Source organism: Podarcis melisellensis, assembly GCF_964234715.1.
Source record: "Podarcis melisellensis genome assembly, chromosome: 8".
Classification (NCBI taxonomy): domain Eukaryota; kingdom Metazoa; phylum Chordata; class Lepidosauria; order Squamata; family Lacertidae; genus Podarcis; species Podarcis melisellensis.
Genome location: NC_138540.1, coordinates 16,493,494 through 16,518,855, shown reverse-complemented (window position 1 = coordinate 16,518,855; position 25,362 = coordinate 16,493,494). Strand labels below are relative to the sequence as shown.

The window sequence follows — 25,362 nt, the reverse complement described above, 5'->3', positions numbered from 1 at the left end:
AAATTACAAGCCTGAAATAAATTTTGCTAGCTTTACTAGAGTCTGACAGAAAGCTCCATCCCTAGAAACATAGGAGTCTGCCTTATGCTGTGTCAGACCATTGGCCTATCTAACTCAGTGTTATCAACACTGACTAGCAGCAGCTGTCTGGGGTTTCAGGCAGGGAGTCTCTCCCAGCTTGAACCCATTGAAATGAATTTAAGTTGCTCATGTCCATTAACTTCAGTGGGTCTACTGTGAGTAGGACTAGCATTAGATAAAACCCTTTGTGTCTATGCTCTTTTCTTCCTCTGCCAACTGGTCTCATTCCTCTGCATGGCTACTGGGCAAATGTTTTAAAACACAAGACTGGTTTTAAGCTCCAGCCACACTGTGCCAGCTACTAGCATTGCAGACTGAGCTCAGTACAGCAAGTGGGGTCACTGGCTAAGTAGCTGACCCCCCAAGGACCAGTGCCTATCCACTAGATCAGGCATGGCAAACCTGTAGTCCTCCAGATTTTGTTGGACTCCAGCTGCCATCAGCTCTAGCCATCATGGTCAGTGATCAGGGGAGTTGCATGATGGGAGTTGCAGTCCAGAAATAACTGGAGGACCACAGATTCTACGTCTCTGCCCTTTGAAGCTTCAGCCTCTGGCACCTCTCCTCTGTCTGAAGTGTTTTTCTCACAATAGAAGACCTGAGAGGCTCCCACTCTCATCCCCAGCTCATCCTTGGCTTTCCCATTTTGGTCTAAGTTGCTTCTTATCTTCTGATTTTTCTATGCCACTTCTGAAACTGGATCTGTGCCTGCTCTGAACCATGCTACCCACTTCTGGCTCCTCAAGAAAGACAAGCAGGAACACCAAAACCTCACCATGGCTGTATCCAACTAAGTTCTGGAGTCTGACAGCTGCTATCGTTGGTGTAACTCCTTTGAGCAGTTTTCTGACTTGTCTCTGAAGACCATTTAAGCAGGGCCTATTTTTCAGATGGGATGCTAGGTTAAATGTGCATGGAGGGCATGCTTGCAAACTGAATTGGCCATGAAACCCTTATGCAGGGGTGTGAAGGAGCCAAATGTGGCTCTCCAGGCCTCCCTGTTTGGCCCTCTGGTCTCTTCCCCAGGTTACAACCCTTCCTCAGCTGCACCCTCACCATCCCCAGATGTTTATGCCTGGCTAGAATGTGTCCCTCTAGCTTGCCTGGATGGAGAATAGAGAGAGGGAGGGGTGTAAAAACTGGCCTATACTACAAAGCTAAAATTCACATTCACAAACCCTGAGACTGGGAATGCTGGGTTGGTGTATACACTCTTAGACTTCACATGGTGGTATTGATATGTAAAAAGCTGAGGCTTTGGAGAATCAGCCCCCAAATGGACACATGCATTATTCAGCCTCCTGCTGCCCTATGCAAGAGAGAAACCTAGCTCTAGACATCAGGTGTCTGGGGAAAATGGCACGTTAATGCAGCTTCTGGTTCCTCAGGCCTCCTCTACATCTCTGTGGACTTCAACCTTTTGGTAGCCAATCTACCAAAACCATTTTAAAGTCCCAAGGACTTAGGCTGCAACCCTAAACCAAATAATTGCAGAGTATAAACCATATTAAGCACAGTGGGATTGCTCTGTTGAGATGATCAACAGAGAGAATTATTTCTCCAGAGCCAGTCGGTCAGTGAGGAAAAACATCCACCTGTTTCTTACCAACAAATGTTGGGAATCACAGCAACAGCATGTGGTAGTTCTGTCTGAGAGGAATATTAGCCCCTTGGGGTGATATGCATGAGCTTAAAAATATTTTTCTCTTTCTCTGATGCTTCCCGCTTGTTGAACAGTAACTGGAAAACAGTCTTGTAATTCCTTAAGAATGTTAAAGAATTTCAAAAGTTGATGCCTGAGTGTCCAATTTGATGGTTTGGGGCCAAAGTGTGTTTTGCCGGTTGCCTGTGGAGGTGGCAAAAGCTACCCTTGAGCTTTTAAAAAATGTATGTTTTTTTTTTAAAGGTGCTGTCACAGTTCTTCTTGGAAGCTGGTTGTCTAAACAGTTAGTCACAAGCTTCTAGGAAAGTCTATATTCTTTCGCATCCCATCTGACCCTGCTCTTTTCCAGCCTCAAAAGAGAACTTCCATCTGTTTTAAGTGACTCTCTTCCTTATAAAAACACACATTCCAGTTACTGATGATAAAACAACTTCCATAATCTGTCAATAAGCCACTAATAACAGCTGCTTTCACACATGCACGCACACACACACACACACACACACACACATACACACACACACACACATACACACACACACACTCAAAGACACGTGACAAATCTTTCATACTTGGAAGAAATTATTGTTTTCTTTGGTGGGGGCGCTTGGACCTGCAGGCCCAATTAGGCCCACCAGACGGCTCTGTTTGGCCTGCGGGACCATCTGAGCCAAGTCACACCTATCTGCTCTAAACCAGACATCATGCACGGGCAAAAAATGGGTCACCTGGTGTAATTATGAGCCCAGGTATTTGACAGGTAAGTGGCCCCACGAGGGCAGGGAGCAGATTAGAATATTGCCCACCAGCCAGATTCAGTTTTCCACCCCTGCCCTGGTATATGTAACGTGCAAGTAGTTTTATAACCCTTTTTTTATTATGCAGAACTCAAGTTGCCCAGATGTTGGCTGGGCCCCAAGGCTAACTTAATGTTCTATTTCAACCCAGTTTCAAGCCCTGTTATATTATCCAATGGTCAAAACTGATTTGTTTATTATTTATTCATCAGTTTGATTTAAATAGATAATCTCTGCTCTCGAGGTTCACAGTACAAAGACACAGCACATGAGGAAAAAGAGACAGGAGGGAGGAAGGGAAAAACAAGCTCATGTGTGTAAAATCACAGTTGTTATAACACAGTTAGATAGTTCTGGCTATGCAGATTCTGGCTACCCAGAAGACCAGCAACTCCTTGTCAGTGGTGAATTCCTTCTGTCTTTCTTTCTCTGAGAACACTATTCCCCCCATTCCACCTGCCCAAGATTAGATCCAGGAGCAGAGCAAGTGACAATGTCCAGGCCAGGAGGGCAGGGACTGTTCATCTTGGGGTCAGGATCTTCCCCCAAGTCTTGATTTTTTCCCAGTATAAAGTCTGGGATGCACACACAAGCACAAACTCTTTCAAAATGCTCTTACGCAGCCCCTGTTTGTATTTCAAACAGAAGATCCCAGCAGGTTGTATATCTGAGTCTCCATCTGCAAGCTGATAAATTATAAGGATCAACATTATTGTCAAGTGGATTCGGCTCTCTTGAGGAGAGGGAATTGAAAATCATGTGTGTGTTTTTCAAAAAAGAAACGTTTGTGCTTCTTCCAAGATTTAAGAATATGTGTGGTCCCGCTCAGCCTTTTGTTTTGAAGTATAAAACATCTTGTCTCGTTCTCCCTTTTGACAAGCTGTGGAAAGGAGAGAGAAGTTAGTGCTAGAAAGTGGCAGCAACAGAGCAGCCATAATTATGATAGAGGGTGGGAAAGGATAATGGCCAATTTGTCAGTAGGTGTTGACAAGAGAGATAAAGTTGGAAGTAATTAACTGCCTGACATACAGGGAGTGATGTTTCTGCCTGCCAATGGGACTGTGACAGCCATTTATCACTTTTACAATGCACTACAATGAATCACTCTTGCTCAAGGAGCAGGAAAGACATGGGCGTCCTTAATTCCCTCCCTAGAACATCAGAGGTTTATCTCCCAAGTCCATCTTCTGTCTCAGAGGTGAGAGAATCCTGGCTTGCTGTTTTGTCGATAAGGATAATGTTGGTGCTAGCGAGTAATTGGCTGACGATTTGGAAGCTTACAGCCTGCTACAGGGGGTGGATAACCAGGGTTTTATTACACCAGTGCTTACAACTCTGCATAGCTTCTCATAATTGGGGCTTGACCTTCGCCAGGATCTAACCTTGTTGGTTCTGTGAGTCTCTTGGTGACGTTCAGTACTGTCAGGAGGCATGGTGTGCTTCTGGACTTCCTGACAGGGACAGAACCAAAGGATGCTATTTTGCAGTAGCTCTGATCCCTGCTTATGGGTTGGTCCCAGAATATAGGGATGAGGAATTCCTGTTTGGCACGTAGACCATTGGTGTATGCTTCTCGGCTTGATTCTGTCAACAGACCATGAACTTGTCTGTTTTTAAGCACTGTACATGAGGCAATAGCTTAGGAGAAGAGTTGTGGTTCAGTGGTGGCTCCCACAAAAGATCGCTGACACAAATAGGATTGTGTAACAAGTAGTGAAAGAGACCCTGCTTTCTGTCAGAGTTGACAGGATTGACCTAGCTCGGCCAGAGGCCTGTATTGGTATAAGGCAGCGCCCTATATCTTGAGTGAAGGGATATAGCTCAGAGAAGGTGCCCCCGTACCTTGTATGGAGAAGGTCCAGTTAGAAACTCCAGTTAGAAGTATCAGGTACAAAGTGACAGACAAAACCCTGCCTGAGACCCTGGGAAGCCAGAGCAGGGCTTCATTGACAAATATACTGACATGTAATGCTTTAATGCTTCCTGTGTTCCAATGTAAATGTAAACATCTCCCATATTGTAAATGTGTGTGTGCACGTGTTGAAAAGCCTGAGAGAGGATGCTCTAGAAAGGGGTTCATGACTAAGATAAAAAAATTGAGCCAGGACTTCCTTGCTGTTCCTCTTAAGAGCTGTGCTACAGTTCTGTACATTCTTATTATCCAGAGGAGTGATAAGCATTTGCAGTTCTGTCTGACTATTGCCTGCAGTTTGTCTAAATGGCAACGTATTAGCAGGGCTCTAAAAAAAGGTCCTCTCTCTTCCTTGTGCAATATCCTAGAAAAGCTAAACTTACTCTGAGCACTTACGATTTGCTCTTACAATGAAGGGGAGTGCTTAGGCAAAAGGTTGCCATCAAGCGGGCTTCATGAAATCCCAGCCAACCTTATAAAACTAGAAAGTCACAACGCAAAGCAAGTGTGTGTGGCCAGAGTGTCGTTGCCTGCCCTTTTATAAGTCGGCCAGGTTTTCTCCAGAAGCCCATAAAACCCGGCATGAATTTGAAGCCTTTCATAGGGATTGCAGCGCTGGACTCAGCTGGGTAGGTCTGCTCGGCTCAGAGGGTACCAGCCTGGCCTATGCTTTCTCCAGACAGGAGACAGGACAACGAGGTGTTGCTGTTCTACCATGTTAATTCAGTGTTCTCAAATTATTGCCAAAAGAGAAGCTCATCGGCACATCTTGTGCTGGCTTGTTTTGGGGTGGGTTTTCTTTTTTGACAGACTCCAATGCAAGAATTGTGGACGACTCCATCCTTGCATATGGTTCTTTGCCAGACTGGTGCCCCACGGACTGTAATTCTCATCAGCCTCAGTGACAGTAGTTGTTAACTCTTTGCTATTTTCTTGGTTTGCTGCATCAACTGCAAGAATGTGAGCATCCAGCCATCCGTACCAGAAACTGGTGAACTCAGATAGCGGAAGGGGAGTGGGTAAAGCAGGGTGAGGAGAAGAATGCACCAGCCAGGGAAATAAAGTAAAGCTATTCACCACTAAAGGGACACAGGTGGCACTGTGGGTTAAAATACAGAGCCTAGGACTTGCTGATCAGAAGGTTGGGGGTTCGAATCCCCGCAACGGGGTGAGCTCCCATTGCTCGGTCCCTGCTCCTGCTCAACCTAGCAGTTTGAAAGCACGTCAAAGTGCAAGTAGATAAATAGGTACCGCTCCGGCGGGAAGGTAAACGGCGTTTCCGTGTGCTGCTCTGGTTTGCCATGCTGGCCACATGACCCAGAAGCTGTATGTCGGCTCCCTCGGCCAATAAAGTGAGATGAGCACCGCAACCCCAGAGTCAGCCATGACTGGACCTACTGGTCAGGGGTCCCTTTACCTTTATTCACCACTAAGAACCTAAGAAGAACCTACTGGATCAGGCCAGTGCCTTTCTAGTCCAACATCCTATTCTCACAGTGGCCATCCATATGCCCCAAATGGGAAGCCCACAAGCAGGATTCAAGCACAAGAGTATTCTCCCCTCCTGTGGTTACCTGCAGCTGGTATTCAGAAGTACTGCTGCTGCCTCCCAACTGTTGGGGGAAAGCCATTTCTGACTCGGAGGAGATGGGGTTGCGGGCCGACTCCTCCTACACGCGTGCGGGGGCTGGCCTTAGCCCCTCGCGCGAGCAGGGAATCCCCGGGCGTGTCACCGAGCCGGCCCGCCAATCAGCGGGCCAGGGAGGTGGGGCCTGTGCCTACTTAAGGCCAGGCACGCCCGGAGACCACCCTCTTTCACCTGGACAGCTCGGAGGTCTTTTCCCATCCCACCCACCCTTTAGGATTAGCTAGCTTGTCTTGACCTTGCTATGGACTTCGGTTGGTCGCCGTAAGGGGCCTGGTAGGAATTTTTCCAAGTTGGCCCACTTCGAGCCTTTTGGTTTTTTCGCCTACCTCGTAGCAAACGTCACAACTTTCGCGGTATTGGCGGTTAGGCATTGGCAGGGGGTATTGATATGCAAATGAATGGGGGGGAAGGAAGCGCCATCACCTTCCCCCAATGAATGGGGTAGTCCGGTAGAGAACTCCGGGGGGCGTTGCCTTGTCCGAAACCTAGGGAGGTAAGGGCCTCCGGCACGCCCCCGAGCGGTGACACCCGTGGGGTCCTAGTTGGCGTACTTCAACAGGACCCCCACGGTTTGTGGAGAACCCTTCCCGGTCACCATGCTGGGTAGTCGTTAGGAGCCAATGCCTAAAGCCAATACCTTTCAATTCTGTAATCAATAAAGTTGTGGCCTTTTCATGCCCATTAACCTAAAATACCGTGTCCTGTGTCTTCATTTCACGTGGGGGAGGGGTCTTGCCACGCAACTGGAAACAAAAGGACAGGAGGAAAAGTGAATGTCCAATGCATCCAGGCCCTTCATCAAGGCTTTTCATATACAGAAGTTCAGCCTCTTGGTCTCTCTCAGTAGAAGAAAACAGTATAATACATAGATTGAACTTCTGTATTTGAAACTCCCCAATGAGGGACCTGAGAGGTCCAAAATCCATTGGACATTCACTTTTACTGCTGCCGCTTTGCTTCCTGATCCTGCCCTCTAAATTTGCTGGGCGTTTCTGCCCCACCTTTGCAGAAAGGGGACAGTCGATTCTTCTTCAAGAGAGTAGCAAACTGCAGGGCTGAAGTGGGAGAGGCAGCTGTTTAATAAAAAATGTTTATTTCTTCTTCAGTCCTTATGAGATCTGTCTTAAGGGCGCTTAAAACCTCTAATTCTTTAGAGGGATTAGTAGTCTTTCTAAAGGGAGCGGGGAGGGGGACTTCCACCAATATTTTTTTAAAAATAAAAACCTGTTATGACTGGATGCCCATAAAGCCCTTGAATACGTGGATGTTCAAGAGGAGGAATAGGCCGCCGGTAGGAAGTCCTAGCTTAAGGGAACGCAGCCCAGAGGAAATTAAAACAATGACATGCAATAGACATGTGAGCCTCAGCTGAAGTCCCCTGCTGCCAACTCTGCTAAATCTTGTTCAAAGCCTAAAATCGTGTGGCGGCAGCAGCAGCTGTTTGAGGGGAATGGAAGGCTTGGTGGCTGAGAACAGTAACTACAGCAAAGGTGTGTGGAAGAATCCTGCCTATGAAATGGGCAATGCTGGTCGTCTTCTTTTTTTACAGATGGCTTCTCATCTTCAGTATCCACTTTGTACCAGATTAGCAACTGCATCAGTTGTCCGCATAAATGACTGATGTGACTTGCACTATGACAATTGTGCCATCCAGGTGTTGTGCGTCTACAACTCCCATCAACCCTGATCATTGACCATGCTGGTTGGGGCTGATAGGAACTCAAGTCCCACAACATCCTGACGGCCACAGGTCTCCCATCCCTGATCTAGACTGTCACTTGCCTTTACTGCTGCATGCTACCTCCCATCACACATCTGCCATCTTTTAATGCAGGGATGGGGAGACTGTGGCCCTTCAGATATTGCTGGACTACAACTCCCATCATCTCTGACCGTTGACCATGCTGATTGGGGCTGATGGGAGATGGAGTCCAGCCATATATGAAGGGTACCAGGTTGACTAAGGCTGCTCTGTATTCTCCTGTCATTGCACATATAGCAGGGGAAGATTGGTAGCAGTGGGGAAACTGCCATCTTATGATTGTTTATGGTGCTGTTTTAAAATGTATTTATACTAGTTTGGTTTGAACTTGTTCCAAAAAAAAATATTGTTTGTGGAAGCTGGAAAAGCGAAATATAAATAAATAAAACACTAGGATCTGCCCAAAATGACTTTTTATTCCCACTTACCTCTTTCCAGTATTAACAATAAACTGCAGCAACCAGAGGCAGCAGCCGGGGTTCTGGAATATGCCATGAAACACTTTGGGGAGCTGGTGAGTAGCCTCTTAATTCCCCATCTCCCTGTTTTCATTTTGAGAAAGAGGGCCACAGCTCCATGGTAGAAGATCTGTTCAGCTTGCAGAAGATCCAGGTTCAATCCCCAGGCAGGACTGAGAAGGATTCCTGCATGAAATTTGAAAGAGCTGCTACCAGTCCATGTAGACCATACTGAGCGATAGGGACGCATTTTTCCCAGCTTAGTATAAGGCAGCTTCCTATGCTAGCCCTTCATCCGTAACCTTGAGGACCAGAATCTTACTTTACTTTTAGAGCAGAGGTTCTTTACCTGTGATCCTTGGATTCCTAGGATCACAGGCTTTGGGGGTCCATGAACTTTAGAGAGTGTAAAAATATGACACACATACACACCCCATTTCCTTCCTGTGTCTTTGAAAATTGTCTTTGTGAAAAAAAATTCTGGGGAGAGCTTCCATTAGATTTCCAACGAGATCTATCACCCCAAAAAGGTTAATAACCACTGTTTTAGAGGAGGGTTCAGACTAGAGCATCTGCTTTGCATGCAAAAGGTCCCCTAGCATCTTCAGATAGGGGGCTGGGGGGGACCATTGCTGAAGACCCACTTCCAGTCAGTGCAGCCAGATTCATAGTCTGACTTTGGTATGAGGCAGCTTTCTATCTGCCTATGAGTGGAACCCTTTAATCCCCTGATCACATCAGCAAGCTCTGCATCCTCGCCTGTTTTGAAATGATCTGCCTGTGGAGCCCCAGAGGCCAGACCTGCAACGTCTCACGTGGAGGGGCACTGAAGTGTGGCATGTGTTGTGTGTGTGTGCAGCTTTATCCTGCCTGCAGGGCCCTCAAAGAATCCACTGCTTGGCATAACGTCGCGGCAAGAACTGCCAAGGGCTGAGCAGAAAAGAACATTGGCCTAGAGCCCATGTTGGGGCGGGTGGGCAGGAGGGGGTTGCGGGAAGCAAAAAAATCCCAAAGAAATCCAAGTGGTAGCTTGTCCCCTCCCCTTCTCCCCCCCCCTTTTAATCCCTTGAAAATGAAAATCCTTAAAGAAATGAGAGGCTGGTGAAAGTGTTGGGAATTTGAAAACTGTCGTTGGTCGGCACTTCTGTTCTTTTTTACCGCTCACCTTCAGAAAATCTGGACTGCTAAGGCCAGTAATAAGGCCTTAGTATCCTTTCCCTTGCTGCTGTACAATGCCCCACGTGCTTGTAGGCTGTCTGCCTGCTGGGCTGTTCCAAACTTCATCCCCTGCTGCTCTTGTTTATATGTGTTGATGCTACTTAGACTTGGAGCTGATGGCACAGCAGGCAGTGGAGGCTGGCTCTGTTAGGGCAAAGGGGATGTTGTCCTACCAACCTCAGCCAGCCCCCACCTGCCTGCCTTCTTACTTACATCCAGGCCTGCCTGTCAGCTTCCTCCTCTTCCTTAGTCTCAGTGTTGCCCTTGCAGGACTCAGCAGGCAGGAGAAGGGGGTGGGCAAAACTAGAATGAATTGACTCTGCCTGCCACTGGCTCTGGCTTCACCACCTGCTGGTGTCTCTGCCTTCTGCCCTACTGCCCACAATGGGCACCAGCCATCAGTGGTTGCAAGCGAGGCTCTACTTCTGTCCTTGGGTCTCCCAGTGATGTTTGCTGATGCTCAAAAGGGATGGATAGATTTTAAGGAGAGGGAGCCGAGAGCCACATTCATCTTTGGCTAGCCCTCTGGGGCCACGTACCAGCAGTGACTCTCATGTGGAAACACACACACACACACAGAGGCACACAGCTGCCCTTTCTCACGTGACCCAGGCAAACCAGCCAGTCATACTGGCCTAAATGGACCAATGGTCTGATTATTATTCATCCCTTTATGTTTCATCCATTTACCTAGGGCTATATCCAACTGAGTAAGGGCGTGGGTGGCGCTGTGGTCTAAACGACTGAGCCTTTTGGGCTTGCCAATCAGAAGGTCGGCAGTTTGAATTCTTGTGACGGGTGAGCTCCGTTTACTCTGCTCCTGCCAACCTAGCAGTTCCAAAGCATACCAGTGCAAGTAGATATATAGGTACCACTGCGGCGGGAAGGTAAATGGCAATCCCATGCACTCTGGTTTCCGTCACAGTGTTCCGTTGCGCCAGTAGCAGTTTAATCATGCTGGCCACATGACCCAGAAAGCTGTCTGTGGACAAACGCTTGGCCCCCTTGGCCTGAAAACGAGAAGAGCGCCACAACCCCATACAGTGGTGCCTCGCTAGACGAAATTAATCCGTTCCGCGATTCTCTTCGTCTAGCGGTTTTTTCGTCTTGCGAAGCAAGCCCATTGACAGCTTAGCGGATTAGTGCTAGAGCTGTCAAGCGGCTTCCAGCGATCAGCTGTTAAGCGGCTTATCAGCGGAACAGCTGATAAGTGGCTTAGCGGCTTAGGAAAAGGGCAAAAAAAGCAAAAAAAACCCGCCGGGGGACGCAAGATTTTTTCGTCTTGTGAAGCAACCCCATAGGGAAATTCGTTTTGCGAAGCGCCTCCAAAACGGAAAAACCCTTTCGTCTAGCGGATTTTTCGTCTTGCGAGGCGTTCGTCTTGTGGGGCACCACTGTAATCTTTGACTGGACTTAACCGTCCAGGGGTCCTTTACCTTTTACCTTTACCTTTATATCCAACTGAACCCTTCTCAGAGTAGATTGACTGGTGCAGGGTAATGTAAACTAATTTGTGTTAGTTGGAACCTTGTAATAGTGGCCTGTTATACTTGATTTTGGTATGGATATTTATTCTGCCATGTTCAGTTCTAGGTACCCCCTTTACTTTTTGGCATCTGTTGTTGTATGTCATGTCTTATTAAAAATAAATATATAACAACATTTTAAAAAGAGTAGACCTATTGAAATTAATGAATCCAAGGTAGTCATGTCCATTCACTTCAGTGGGCCTACTTTGAGGCAGAATAGCATTGGATACAACTCCTAGGTTTTTATTTCCCCCCCCCTCCTTTCTGCAAACATCTTCCCACTGCTGCTTACACAAAGCATTCCCTCCCATAATGCTAATGGCATAACTATAGACCTATTGTGAGATGGGACATGAAAGCATAAGAGACTTGCATCTCTTGGGTCTTCTTCTTTACTCCTGCCACTTTCCCACACTAAAATTTGCTATTTTGTTAACCTTCTCTTCCCGCCTCTTCCCCACTTTTATAGGAAATTCAAGCAACCTGGTATGAGAAACTGCATGAATGGGAAGATGCTCTGGTGGCCTATGACAAAAAGATGGATACAAACAAGGATGACCCAGAACTGATGCTGGGGCGCATGCGCTGCCTGGAAGCCCTGGGGGAATGGTAAGAAGAACCAATGTGATGTGGTTAAGAGTGTGTTAAAAGGAGCTGTGTTAAAATCCCTACTTGCAGATGCACATTGGGGGGCTGTCTCTCAAACTAACCTACCTCACAGGGTTATTGTGAGGATAATATGAAGAAGGGGTAACCTGTGTATGGCACTTTGATCAATGTAAGGGGAAAGTCAATTATAGATGCAATAATACATAAATAAAGAGCATCTTATTAGCATGCTAAAGGCCATCCATGGCGTCTCCAGGTAGGAGTGGTATTTGTCCTCTGTCAGAAGCCTGGAGAGCTGCTGCCAGTCAGCATAGACAAAGCTGAGCTAAGCGGACCAATTATCTGATTTGGTACAAGGCAGCTTCCTATTAATCTGTAACCATGCTCAGTTGTAGAACATCTGCTTGGCGTGCAGAAGGTCCCATGTTCAATCCTCAGGTGTCTCCAGGCAGAGCTGCAGGAGACATCTGTCGAAAGGCCTGGAGAGCTACTGCCAGTCAGAGTAGGCAGTTCTGAGCTAGAGGGACCCAGTTGTCCGCCTCAGAATAAGCCAGCTTCCTAAACTCCTATGGGAAATAAAAACAGACATTTGGTATGTGAAGCATGTGCTCGTCCACTGAGTTACAACCCTTTCCATGGTTCTAATTAATGACTTAGAAATATATATTTTGATTCCCCCTCTCCTTTAAATTACTTCGAAAAATTTTGCTGGAAAAGTCGGAGTATGTTAAAATAAGGTACCTGCCCATTAGCTCATATAAGAGTTTGCAAAATGACTTCCCTTCCAAAGAAGGGGGGGGAGATGTGGGTTTTCCAGGCTTGCGTGGATCAAGACCCTTTGTGAAGTGAGGAGTCTTTATCCCTAGCAGGGATCTACAGCATGCACACTCAGTGTGCATATGTGTATATGAGAGAGAAAGGGAATGTGCTTTTTTTGGAGCCTAATTGGAAAAGACAGAACCTGCATAACGTACTGTGCAGTTCAACCTGGAGGGTTCAGAAAATCCAAGCCAGTCCTGCCTAAATCGCTGCACGCCTCATGTCATTGAGCCTCTCTGTTTCGATGGGTCCTGACGTGAACCCAGGTTGAGGGCACAAGGGGAGTGGGAGAGGGGAGGGGAAGATGCCTGTCGATTGAAGTCACTCCACAGACCAAGGGGGCTGCACAGAATTACCTTAAGCAGCACAACCTGTATCTGATGTTCCCATCTTTTTGCATCCTGGGTGGCTAGGGTGGCAGAACGGGGAGGGGGGAGCCAGGTGACTTTGTGGGGAATGAGAAGATATGGCTGCATTGGCTTTACCAAGTCTTCAGATGAATACACAACGTTTAAGAACAAAAGAAGCTCTGCCAGCTGAACCAGGTCATTGGCACATTCTATTCCAGCATTTGGTTCTCATGGGGGCAAACCAGGTGCCTCTGGAGAGCCTGGAAACAGGATTTGAGCACAAGAGCAGTCTCCCCACTTGCAGTTCCTAGCAACTGACATTGTAGGTAGAACACAGCCATCGTGGAATGCAGCTTTGGTGCCTAAAGGTCAGCTAACATCATATTAAAAGAACCATCAGATTCAATTAAAATGAGTACAAATCTGACAAATGAAACCAGCAAAGAGGAGGAAATAGCATTAGTACTTAATGCTAATGCTAAACAGAGCAGCTTAAGACCCAAATACCTGAAGGGAGTCTGTACCCAGCTAAGTCCTACATAGGTTAGACCCATGGAAATTTAAATACCAACTTTTAAAAAAATAAACAGTGGCAAAGTACTGCAGCAGAATTTGTGTAGTTTCACCCACCTGTGGCATTTCCTTCTGAGAATCACCTGCCTGCCACCCTTGCCTTTATTGTATTTTAAGACTCCCAGTGAAGTCTCTTGAGTCCTTCCAGCCCTTTTGACAACCTTAAATATTTTGTTTCATGTTGCTGCTGTTTTGATCAGTTTTCACTTTCAATCAGTGTTGTTGCTCATTAGCTGCCAACTTTCCTGCATGTGGTTTTATTTGCCTTTTAACACTATCTTGTTGGAGTGTGTGTGTGTGTGTGTGTGTGTGTATTTAAAGACTGCTTTCATGGGGGGGGGGTGTTTAATGACACTATTTTAGGTTACAACCTTAGGTTACAATTACAACTCCCTTGGAGTGAGTTGTCTCCAGCATTAGTCCTATACAGGATAGACCCTTTCAAATTCATGAACATACTAACTGTGGTCAATTAATTTTAATGGGTCTTCTGAGTAAAATTTGGCTGGCTACAACCCAGTAAATCCAACTGATCTCAATGGGGCTTCTGTGTGAGTATGAACAGCATTCCAGTATCATCAGCAAACTGCAGTTTTGGGTTTATTTTTTCACAATTACTGAATACTGTTTCCTTAATGGAAAGGCAGTATAAAATGCACATTTTAAATAAAAGCAGGGAAGAGGATTATCAACAAACTAACTTTTGCATCCTTGTTTTTTTCTTCTTCCTAGGGGACAACTTCACCAGCAGTGTTGTGAGAAGTGGACCTTAGTGAACGATGAAACCCAGGCGAAAATGGCAAGAATGGCAGCAGCTGCCGCATGGGGGTTAGGTAAGTCCCAGCCTTAAGACTGTCCTTCTCTTCCCTGCATGCACACACACACACATATATATATTGGGGGTGGGGTGGGGAGTTTTGCCAAGTGTCTAATCTAAGCACTGAAACAGACAGTCCCTCTAAAATGCTGTTTCACAGAGAAGGGTGTCCAGCACAGGTAGTCATGGGATGGCAAATGATTTGTTGAACACTGGGGGTGCATTTTCCACATAGGAGAAGCAGTTCTGCAGTGGATATAGAGAGGTCATCGAATTTTCTTCCATTGAGTAGATTTAAGCTCATTTCTTTCAGGGGCGCTATGGGGCAGCTATATCTCCACAGAGATAGCCCTTCAAACATTTTTGACTACAACTCCCAACAGCCTCAGACTTTTGCCAGGGATGATGGGAGTTGTGGTCCAGGAACATCTGGAGGGCGCCATGTTGGCTACCCCCAGTACAGGGATTAATCCCTTTCTTTGGGTAGATTAGAGGGGATAGATGAGCATGTCCCGCTGGATGCCTCCCAACTCTTACGGCTTATGCAGGTTGTGTCTGTCTCTGCAGGTCAGTGGGATAGCATGGAGGAGTACACCTGTATGATCCCAAGGGATACCCATGATGGCGCCTTCTATCGGGCTGTGCTGGCCTTGCATCAGGACCTCTTTTCATTGGCTCAGCAGGTACACTGTGAACCTTTCTGCCTTCACCCCGCTGTGGTTTGAAGAGCAGCAACTGGGTGTTGCTTTCCCGTATGGCAGGGAAGGCTCCTGTTTGAGGGGACCCCTGGCAAAATGCCCTCTGGTGGGCCTCCTACACAAGGGGGCCCTCCTTCGGCAGCCCATGTTGGGATCTGACCATGGTAATTCATGCTGTTCTGGCTGGGGTTGCTGGGAGTTGTAGCTCAAAACATCTGAAGGGCACCAAGGTTTGGGAGGCTGCTCTAGGACACCAGAAATCTTCAGTCTTTATGGTGCCACAGGACCATGCTGTAACAGACTCAAATGGCTGTTAATCAGGCACTTTTGCAAAGTGTCCCTATATGGCAAGTCTTACCCACCATCCAGGCAAGCAGCAATTCGCAAACTGGTCTTTGGTCTAATCCTGCATGGATATTCCTATGCTTTTGTTGAGGATTCAATTTATGTTGTCTTTGTGAATGTGAAATTTTGTTAATTTTAGGAGGGGATCTTGTATTATTTTTGGGGGGGGGGGTTGCTACATCCATCCTGCCCCACCCTGTATTAAGAGCTGAAGTTGTAGAATGAATTCCTCTTTAAGAAAGAAAGAAAATAAGCCCTGTCAGAATCTGTCTGTCTCTATTGATGTGCACAAGAAAATTCAGCCAGGCGTTTGAAAGAGCTAAGGCCTCTGTAATTAACCTTTTTCACATTCTGGGAAGGGGGTGGGGGAAGAGGGAAAACTCTGGAGGAAATATTATATAATATATGGCATGGCAGGGACGCAGGTGGCGCTGTGGGTTAAAGCCTCAGCGCCTAGGACTTGCCGATCGAAAGGTCGGCGGTTCGAATCCCTGCGGCGGGGTGCGCTCCCGTTGCTCGGTCCCAGCGCCTGCCAACCTAGCAGTTCGAAAGCACCTCCGGGTGCAAGTAGATAAATAGGGACCGCTTACCAGCGGGAAGGTAAACGGCGTTTCCGTGTGCGGCTCTGGCTCGCCAGAGCAGCGATGTCACGCTGGCCACATGACCCGGAAGTGTCTCCGGACAGCGCTGGCCCCTGGCCTCTTGAGTGAGATGGGCGCACAACCCCAGAGTCTGTCAAGACTGGCCCGTACGGGCAGGGGTACCTTTACCTTTACCTTTATATGGCACGGCACCCAATGTTTTGGACTTCTCTTTGTGCATAGCCTGTAAAATGTGAAATGGAAACTCTGGCACACATAGAACCTCAAAACCTAATGGAGAAAAATTATGGGATGTGCCTAGGTCATAGTAGGCAGTGCGCTTTCAAGCATACATCATACAGGCACCATTTTATTTGTATGCCGCCTTTTCATAGTTAAAGCCAGGCTCAAGGCAGCTTACAGCATGAAAAAAATGCAATATATAAATTACATAAGCAGGGTGGGACTCTGGTCATCCAGTTGTTGTTGTTGGGACTCCAGCTCCCATCAGCCTCGGCTGGCAGGGCCAATAATCAGGGAATATGGGAGATGTATTCCAGCTGCATCTGGAGGACCACAGGTTCTCCACCACTGCTGTCGAGGATTGGTCCTTGTAGATGCACCTTGGCCAGATCCTGGATGACATTCTGGGAAGCTTTTCAGCTGGTACACCTCTTGGTGTGTCTCCAGGGTCTCAGGCAGAGGGTCTGAGAACGTTTAATTGGAAATGTTGAGGGTTCTGCATGCAAGACAGGTGCTCTGCTACTGAGCTACAACCCCTCTGCAAGCCTGACTCAGCTTGTATGTTCCTGGGCGTATGGAGTCACTGTCAGTACTTTGAAGGAAATGCAAGAGTGGAGTCTGTGTACAAAGCAGGGCAATGCATCTGTTCTAGAGCAACAGGCAGGAATAGAAAGGAGCCAGTAATAATGGACAACCCAAGAAAGACCCTGGCCAGTCCACAAGATCTTGAAAAAGCGCAACTATCCCGAACGAGTGAAGGAAACAAGGTTCTAGATGTACATGGTCATTTTTTCCTTCATAACTGAAGTGCAACAGCCTCTCTTCGCCTCTCCATTGTTTTTTGTCTTTTTTGTCTTTAAGCTTATTGTACTATGTTTTCAATGTCTCCATCGCCTTAGTAGACCCTTCCTTTCTTTTCCTCCATCAGTGCATTGACAAAGCCCGAGATCTGTTAGATGCTGAGCTGACAGCTATGGCAGGAGAGAGTTACAGCCGTGCCTACGGGGTGAGTACTTTGCTCCTGGCCTCGGGTGATGACCCTCTGTTTGGGAATTGTTCCGGCGCAGCGGTGATTGGGATGGAATGTGATTGGCTGTTTCCTTTAGGCGATGGTATCCTGCCAGATGCTTTCGGAGCTGGAAGAAGTCATCCAGTATAAACTTGTACCAGAGCGACGTGAGATCATTCGCCAGATCTGGTGGGAGAGACTCCAGGTAAAGACACTGCAGAAAGTTTATAACACCAGTATGGTGTAGTGATAATTGAGTGCTGGGCTTGGATCTAGGAGACCAGGGTTCAAATCCACACTCAGGCATGAAGTTCACTGACTGACCTTGAGCCAGTCACACTCTTACCTAACCTACTTCACAGGGTTGTTGTGAGAATAAAACGGGGAATCGTGTAAACTACCTTTTGTCTCTTGGAGGAAAGTTGGAGATAGGTAGAGTACCTAGAGCAGTAGCCATGTCAGCAGACACCGAACTCTCTAGCTCCCCTGAATCTTAGCTTCCTTCCTTCCATCCATCCATCCTTTCTACCTCCCTACCTTGGAGCAGACGCAGGCTTGCAGCTTGATAGCCAGTGGCTGCTGTCCCATATTAACTCCAGCACCCACCCAGAGGAAGAATTTTTTCCACCGTGGCGCTCTCCTTCCTGTTGTTCCTGCGTGTGCTTCCGTGCGGCACAAGAAGCTGTTTACCTGTTGCTGCCAACGGCTTGCTTTTCGCCCCCCTCTCTCTCTCCTTCCCTGTGCCATTTGGGAAGCTGTGACAAAGCTCTTTGCCTCCAAGATTGCATTCCTGTCTGGAAAGTCTCAGAGAACATTCCGCCCAGGAGGAATAGCCCGGAGCAACGGGACGGGTGAAGTCTGCAACTGCAACTGTTTATAGACCTTGAAAAGTAAGGGAGAAAGAAAAAAAAACAGGACACCGAGTTCTTGTGTGTTTTTACAGCATCTTCCTAACAAATACAAAAAGGCCCACTTTATGTGGACCTCAGGGAGCTTTAGATTTCCTACCTAATTTGGATGTGGGATGGCATACCTGGCTATCTAATAAAGGCACTGTACTCTCTCTGTTTCTCCAGAGCAGGAAAACCTCTTCAGTCTTTCTAACCAATGTTTAATACTCTGTTTTGAATGCAAGGTCTACAGTAGAAGTAAACTCTTGGAGATGTAAACTCTTGTTTTCCTTTGGTGCAAATTGCCACCATTTGTGGAAGATAGGAACAGCCCAGATGGGCTCTGGGTCCCTCTAAATTTCTCATTGGTTACATAGGAAGCTGCCTATACTGAGCCAGACCATTGGTTCATGTACCTTAGTGCTGTCTACACTGACTGGCAGTGGCTCCCCAACATTTCAGACAGAAGACATCCCTAGCCCTAAACTTGTATGTACTGGGGATTAAACCTGGGAGCTTCTACATGCAAGGCTGATGCTGTGCCACTAAAGGGTCTTTTCCCATCCCACCCCTCCAACTGTTGTTCAAAGCTGGCATGGCCTTCTCCAATTTGACTCATGTCTCCACCATGGCAGTGGGCATTGAGCTATTGTGGCACTCAGCACAGGTAGGTGAGAGGAAGATGCCTCTCTTGGCTCAGCCTGCCTGCCAACAAGGCAGCCTAATTCAAAGGGGTGGCCAGGCCAGGGAGGCAGCAGGAAAACACCAACGCTAGGCAGGGAGAACAACAGCCAAAGCAGAAATGCAAAAATATCTGTGTGGGGAATGTATTCGCTCAGCGCCACCCCCCCCCCGGAAAAAAAACCCTTCTCTTTCTCCTTGTTTTTCTTCCTTTTTCTTTCCTATTTTGTCGTTGGAACTCAAAATAACATGTTCTTTTTCGGAAATTGAGTCAGACCGCTGTCTTGTTGTTTTGAGAGGGATTTAGGAGGACACAGACGTTACTGCTTTATGTTTTCAAGTCTGTTCCTTTTAATGGGGGTTGATCGTTCCTCCTCTCCAAATTGCCCCCCCCCCTTTTTCCATTAACGAACATAGTTAACACTGGAGAACCTGGCCGGCTCCTGGAGCTGACTTCTGTTTACAGTCCCCAAGGACTGAAGTTCAGCAGCGTGGGCAGGGTGGAGTGGTGTGCAAACTGCGAAAATTAAATGCATATTGCTTGATGTAATAAAGCAGTGACGTTTTCTCTTTAGGAGAAGTTGTCTGTGTTCAGCATTAGCAGGAGCACTAGCTGCTTGTTTGGACCCACGATAGGTTAGATATTCCTTACTAACTGCAACATACAGCAGTCTTTATTTTCTTCTCCTTCCTTCCCTGTCTCCCCTAAGACAGCCTTTTTTCAGTTGAGGGCCACAAGAGTAATGGTTCAAGGAAAACACATTGGTCTCTCCCTCTGTGTCCCCTTTTGCATTTCCAGCTGGTCATTAGAACAACTGGTAGCTAAGAATATGTACCTGCCTTTGTGTATTTCCTCCTCCCAATCCATTTTTCTTCTTCCATCGTTCCATGGTTATGGTTTACTTTATCGCTTTCCTCTATATGTTACGCTCAAGGCATGACAAAAAACCAAAATCATTACAAAAGACCTCTCAATACCACTATCCACATAAAAAGAGTCCAAAAATGCATAATATGAAATAATTTCCGTTTCAAGTTATGAAAATTAGTAACTTATTGAAGAAGAAAGTGGGAATGAAGTATGTCTGCTTCTGTTTTCACCTATCAAGGCAAAGGCCATAGCTCAGTGGCAGAGCACCTGCTTTGGATACAGAAGGCCTCCTGTTCAATCCCCAGCTCCCCCATGTTGGCCTGGGAATGTCCCTCACCCAACAGCCCTGGAGTGCTGCTGTCAGTAGACTCAGCTAGATGGACCAGTGGCCTGCCTTGGAATAAGGCAACCTCCTATCCTTGCAGCAGGGATGGGGAAGCTTTGGCCAGAAGTTGTTGGACTCCCATCAGCCCCAGTCAGCATGGTCACTGGTCAGGGGTGATGAGAATTTGTAGTCCAACTACATCTGCAAGATTGTAGGTTCCCTGCTAGATAGCAGCAGCAGAGTGAGCCCTTTTTAAAGACCTAGAACGGGAAGCAGGGACAGTGCCTGATGTTAGCAGAAACAGGGCAAAACGTCCTCTGACCTAGAGAGTTCAGCAGATCTCGTAAGATGATGTTCATGGACATGGCTCCACTGCCTGTTACAGCTAGTAGCTACCAATTGACTTATCCTCCTATGCAAAGGTTTAGGAGCAGAGGAAGCTTCCTTGTACTGAGCCAGGCCTTTGGCTCATCTCGTTCAGTATTCCCTGCCCTGACTGGCAGACCCTCTCCAGGCTATCAGGCAGGAATTCTTTCCCAGCCTTAACCTGGAGATGCCATTGGGGATTGAACCCGGGACCTTTTGCATGCAAAGCAGATGCTCTACCACTGAGCCACGACCCTTTGTGAAGATAGCTACCATCACACCGGGTGGAAATGACTTGCATAGGTTGCTGGCGCACCATGTGCAGCTGCTTCTTGTTTGCCGTAAGCCTATTGCCTATTTTAATTTCCATGGACGGCAGGAATAAGAAATAAACCAACAGATACATGGACTTAAGAGGTCTCTGCCTGTGCTTCTTTTTTTCTAGGGCTGCCAGCGGATCGTTGAGGACTGGCAGAGGATACTTATGGTCCGGTCCCTTGTCGTTAACCCCCATGAGGACATGAGGACTTGGCTCAAGTACGCCAGTTTGTGCGGCAAGAGTGGGCGGCTGGTGAGTGTGTCTTGCAACTCCAGCAGGTATGAGAACAGGAAAAAGAGTTGGACGCAAAAATCCAGAGTAACCTTCCCCCACCCCTCCTCTTTTCTGTTTATTCAAGGCTTTGGCTCATAAGACCCTCGTGTTGCTTCTTGGGGTTGACCCGTCCCGGCAGTTGGATCACCCATTGCCAACTGTTCATCCTCAGGTGACCTACGCATACATGAAGCACATGTGGAAAAGTGCCCGCAAGGTAAAAATGTTGGAAAGAATTTCGAAAATGCTTTTCTCCCTCTTGCTGATAACTCCTGCTTCCTAGGACTGCTGCAGTGCAAGAAGCAAAATGCACACGGTTCTTCTCCCTTCCTTGCCTAGCCACCTTTTCTGGTTTCAAAGTGGATGGCTCTCCACTGTGTTCCAGCATTTTCTATACCCTTGTGTGTGTTGTGTCAGTGGTCAGTAAAGAAACAAGCAAACACACCAGGCAAACCGGAAAAGGGTTTAGGGGTGGGGCTTTTTTGCACAGACAAAACATCTCTGCAGACTTAGATACCCAGCCAACAAACAGCTGGAGAATGCACAGGGCTATGTAAGGCCAAATCACTTGGCTTTGCAGGGGCACAGCCGAGTCTCTTTGGCACAGCCATGTGAGGGGAATTTACATAATCAAATCCAATAAACCTCAGTCTGGATCCCTTCTTATTCCTGTTTAATATATGGTAAAGTCTCTCTTTTAGTCCTGAATGTGCTGCCACGTCATTCCTTCTATTCAGTGCCCCCACCCCAAACCCATCTTGGTTTTTGCCGACTGTGGAGGCTAAAGCTCTTATAATTGTGTGGCTCAGCTGCACAGCTTCTGAAATGCAGAAAGGGCCACCCCACCAACGGCTAATCTTTTGACTATTTTTGAATTGGACAGGTTTACACCCATGCTTTTCTTGTAGCCAGCTCAACTCACAGTGGGGGGGGGGATTTAAGCAACCTTGCGTGTGTGTGTGTGTGTGTGTGTGTGTGTGTGTGTGTGTGTGTAAAGCTCATCAAGTATTAATGTAACACCTTAAGAAATAATAATAATTTAGGAATCCTTGAATTTTCAGAAGAGGTTGTAAATTTGTACAAGCTAAGCTCATTGAGAGGGAAGAGGGGTAGGTGGCATTGCTGAAAGGGTCTTGTGCGTCACCTATGGTGTAGTTAGGGAGGTGTGGGTGGGTGCGTGCCCTTTGCACTAGGGATGGGGGCTGAGAGCCAGAAGCCACTATATCTGGCATTAAGATTCTTCCCAGGGCACCCTTGTCACCAGTCCTGCTCAGAGCCCTCCTCAAGTGCCTTTGCCTGGCCTGTAATGTGTTTTTGTAATGTGATGATGATGCTTGCTTGTCTGGATGGAGGGTGTTTTGTGTGTGTGTGTGTGTGTGTGTGTGCGCGCGCGCATGCGCGCGCGCAGAGATAGAGAAACTCTATCTTTTATAAAAAAAGAAACTTTTATATGACTGGAATGTAGCTGAATGCTGCTCCGTCCATGTTTGCCTCTGGCCACACTTATCAATGGAATGTCACCCCCAGAGGGTTTGCCCATGAGGGAACACGGCAGCCCTCAGGCTGAGAATGGTTCCTTTACACTTCCACAGAAGTTGCAGGAGGAAATCCACTTTGGTTATGTAGCTTTAATGAATTGTTAGGGCATGTCCAAAAAATCTTTGCCTTCTCTTTCTGGCTTGGGTACAGAAGTGTTGCAACCCATGAGAGGAGAGACGGGAAGAAAATGGTGCTGTTCATCTTCCTCTTATTTCAAAAGCTGCTCTGCATGGCACAGATGAATTACCAGCTTGGTGTGTGATTGCTAGCTCATTTCCCCCTATTTTTTCCAAGGCTTAAAAAAAAAATCCACTTTTTTTTTTTAAAGGAAAGGAAAGGGAAATAAATGTATTTTTAATTGAAGAGATATACACAGGGTACTCTAAAATAACATAAGCTGACCGCTTGTATGAAGGAAGGTGAGACCTTGAATCACTTTATCATTTACTGGCTAGGACATCTGACAAATGGCTGGAAATCAGGCCTGAGATGGAAGAGGAGAGAGAGAAAACACCTTGGGTTGTGTCAAACTATGACCTACTCAGAGGAAATCCATTGAAATCAATGGACCTAAGTTAGCCATGCCTATTAATTTATATGGGTCTGATCTGAGTAGGGCCCACATTGGATACAACCCAATGATTCCTGATTTGTATGTGAATGTGTATCTTTACAGCTGCAAAGTCCCTCCCCCCATTGTCAATGCTTGATAACAGCCTAGCAATTCACTTCAAAGCACCCATGCATTCATTTTGCAGATCGACGCGTTCCAGCACATGCAACACTTTGTTCAGACCATGCAGCAGCAGGCTCAGCATGCCATCGCAACTGAGGATCAGCAGCACAGGCAGGAGCTCCATAAGCTCATGGCACGGTCAGTACCTTCCTTCCCCCGAGGCTCAGCAACCAGGCCAGAAGCAGCGATATGCCTTCATTCGAAAACTGCAGATAACACAAAGTGTCGGCCGATGGCCTGACCAGCTGAAACCATGCACACTCTGGATGAAACGACTCACTTGACATCACTAACCTGTGCTAGTAGCTACAAGAAGCTTGCTGTTCCCAGAGCTCTACCATTCCAGCACTGTTAGCACCATTTATTCTGCTTTCATTTGATAACATCATTGTGCCAGCTGCTCAGCAGAGACCACTTTGCTGTGTGTTCCGCATTATGTAAGCTGGATTGATTCTTACTGCAAGGATGGGGAAGGTGGTTCTTCAGCTTTTGTCGGACTCCCATCTAGTCATCCCACCAGCATGACCAATCTTCAAAGATGCTGGGAATTGTTGCCCAAGAAATATCTGTAGGGTTCCCCCACCTGAGTTACGTGCACCGACCTCCTGAAGCCACCTCTAATAAGATGAGGCATGATTTTCAGGGTGCTTAAAAAGAGTTCTGAGAAGGGTCTCCACAAACCAAATGAATGGCAGTAAAACAGCAAATGCATTTCAGTGTAAACAAGTGTGAGGCCGAATGCTGGAAGATTCAGGGCAAGCAGAAGAAAGCACTTCTTCACACAGCGCATAGTTAAACTGTGGAACAATGGCTCCCATGAGCAGTGATGGCCACCAACTTGGATTCTTTAATAGAGAATTAGTAGGGTAGGAGAGATGAAAAGAATGCCAATATATTTCACAAAACATCTAGCAACCCATGTGTCCCTTTGGTTTCAGGTTAGTTAGTTTGTACAGGGGTTCAGTTCAGTTAGTACATGGGTAGACTAAAAAGCCTGGGACCCAAATTGTCATGGTCCTCTAGCAGCTATGGTGGCTCATTTACTAGAAGTAATGTATTTAGCGTTAACTCTGGAAGTGTATACTCGATTCTGACCAAACCTCTCCTCTGGGCATATGCTCTCAGGTGTTTCCTGAAACTGGGAGAGTGGCAGCTGAACCTGCAAGGTATCAATGAGAGCACTATCCCCAAGGTCCTGCAGTACTACAGTGCCTCCACAGAGCATGATCGCAACTGGTACAAGGTAAGCAAAAGTTTCCCTGTCACTCAGAGTAGCAGTAGCGCTTTTGGTGGGGCCTTCTGGTGGGGCCTGTCAGTCCAGGGTACAAAGCACTTAAGCACCTCTGCCCTCTGCAGCAGAGTGTTGGCTTGGGGATCAGCAGGGGCGCTGTTTATTGGCTATTCTAATGCGCTCACACCCACAACCGGCAGGCTTGGCACGCATGGGCAGTCATGAATTTTGAGGCCGTCCTCCACTACAAGCATCAGAACCAGGCCAGGGACGAGAAGAAGAAGCTTCGCCATGCCAGTGGAGCCAGTGTCACCAGTGCCAACACGGAGGGCAGCAACAGCGAGAGCGAGACAGAAAGCACCGAAAACAGCCCCATCCCATCTCCCGTGCAGAAGAAAGTCATGGAGGTACACTCCAATTGTTTCCCCTTTGGCTCTCCAGGCCCAGTGGGCTATGTGTCCAGCTGGTTCCCCTTCCTTTCAGCCTTCCAATTGATATGCCCCAAGAGTGGGGAAGCTGTGGCACTCTAGACGTTGGCAAAACACCCGCCGGCCCAGGGTCAGGGATGGTGGGCATTGTAGCACAGCAACATCTGCAGGGATGCAGGTTCCCCATCCCTGGCTTGGCTGTCACTTGCTTTCATGCGGAGTGACCTGCAAAATGTTTGTTCCCTGGCAGGACTTGTCCAAAACACTCCTGATGTACACTGTTCCAGCAGTGCAGGGTTTCTTCCGGTCCATCTCTTTGTCACGAGGAAACAATTTACAGGATACCCTCAGGTGAGGATCCCCCCCCCCTTGTGCAGTGGCAATGAATCAATGCTGCCCTTGCCCTGTTTATTTTGATGGGGACTCTCCACCGCCGGAGGCAGTGCACCTCTGAATTGCTAGAAAGCACAAGTGGGGAGAGAACTGCTCTTGCACTCAGGTCCTGCTTGCTGGCTTCCCATTAGGGCATCTGCTTGGGCACTGTAAGAACAGGATGCTGGACTAAGTGGGGCACTGCCCTGATCCAGCTGC

General features: G+C 47.3%; 1 protein-coding gene across 4 annotated transcripts in view; it reads left to right on the top strand.

The window, feature by feature from the left end:
• Positions 1–25,362, top strand: part of MTOR (mechanistic target of rapamycin kinase) — a 105,151-nt gene that overhangs the window by 63,048 nt on the left and 16,741 nt on the right. For all 4 annotated transcript variants that reach the window (XM_081923370.1, XM_081923368.1, XM_081923369.1 and 1 more), the window contains 12 exons: positions 8,302–8,377; positions 11,538–11,677; positions 14,152–14,252; positions 14,804–14,919; positions 17,032–17,109; positions 17,210–17,317; positions 20,691–20,816; positions 20,923–21,054; positions 23,135–23,250; positions 24,238–24,355; positions 24,544–24,750; positions 25,022–25,122. In XM_081923370.1, coding sequence (XP_081779496.1) covers positions 8,302–8,377; positions 11,538–11,677; positions 14,152–14,252; positions 14,804–14,919; positions 17,032–17,109; positions 17,210–17,317; positions 20,691–20,816; positions 20,923–21,054; positions 23,135–23,250; positions 24,238–24,355; positions 24,544–24,750; positions 25,022–25,122 — 1,419 coding nt within the window. The remainder of the gene's footprint in view (positions 1–8,301; positions 8,378–11,537; positions 11,678–14,151; positions 14,253–14,803; positions 14,920–17,031; positions 17,110–17,209; positions 17,318–20,690; positions 20,817–20,922; positions 21,055–23,134; positions 23,251–24,237; positions 24,356–24,543; positions 24,751–25,021; positions 25,123–25,362) is intronic.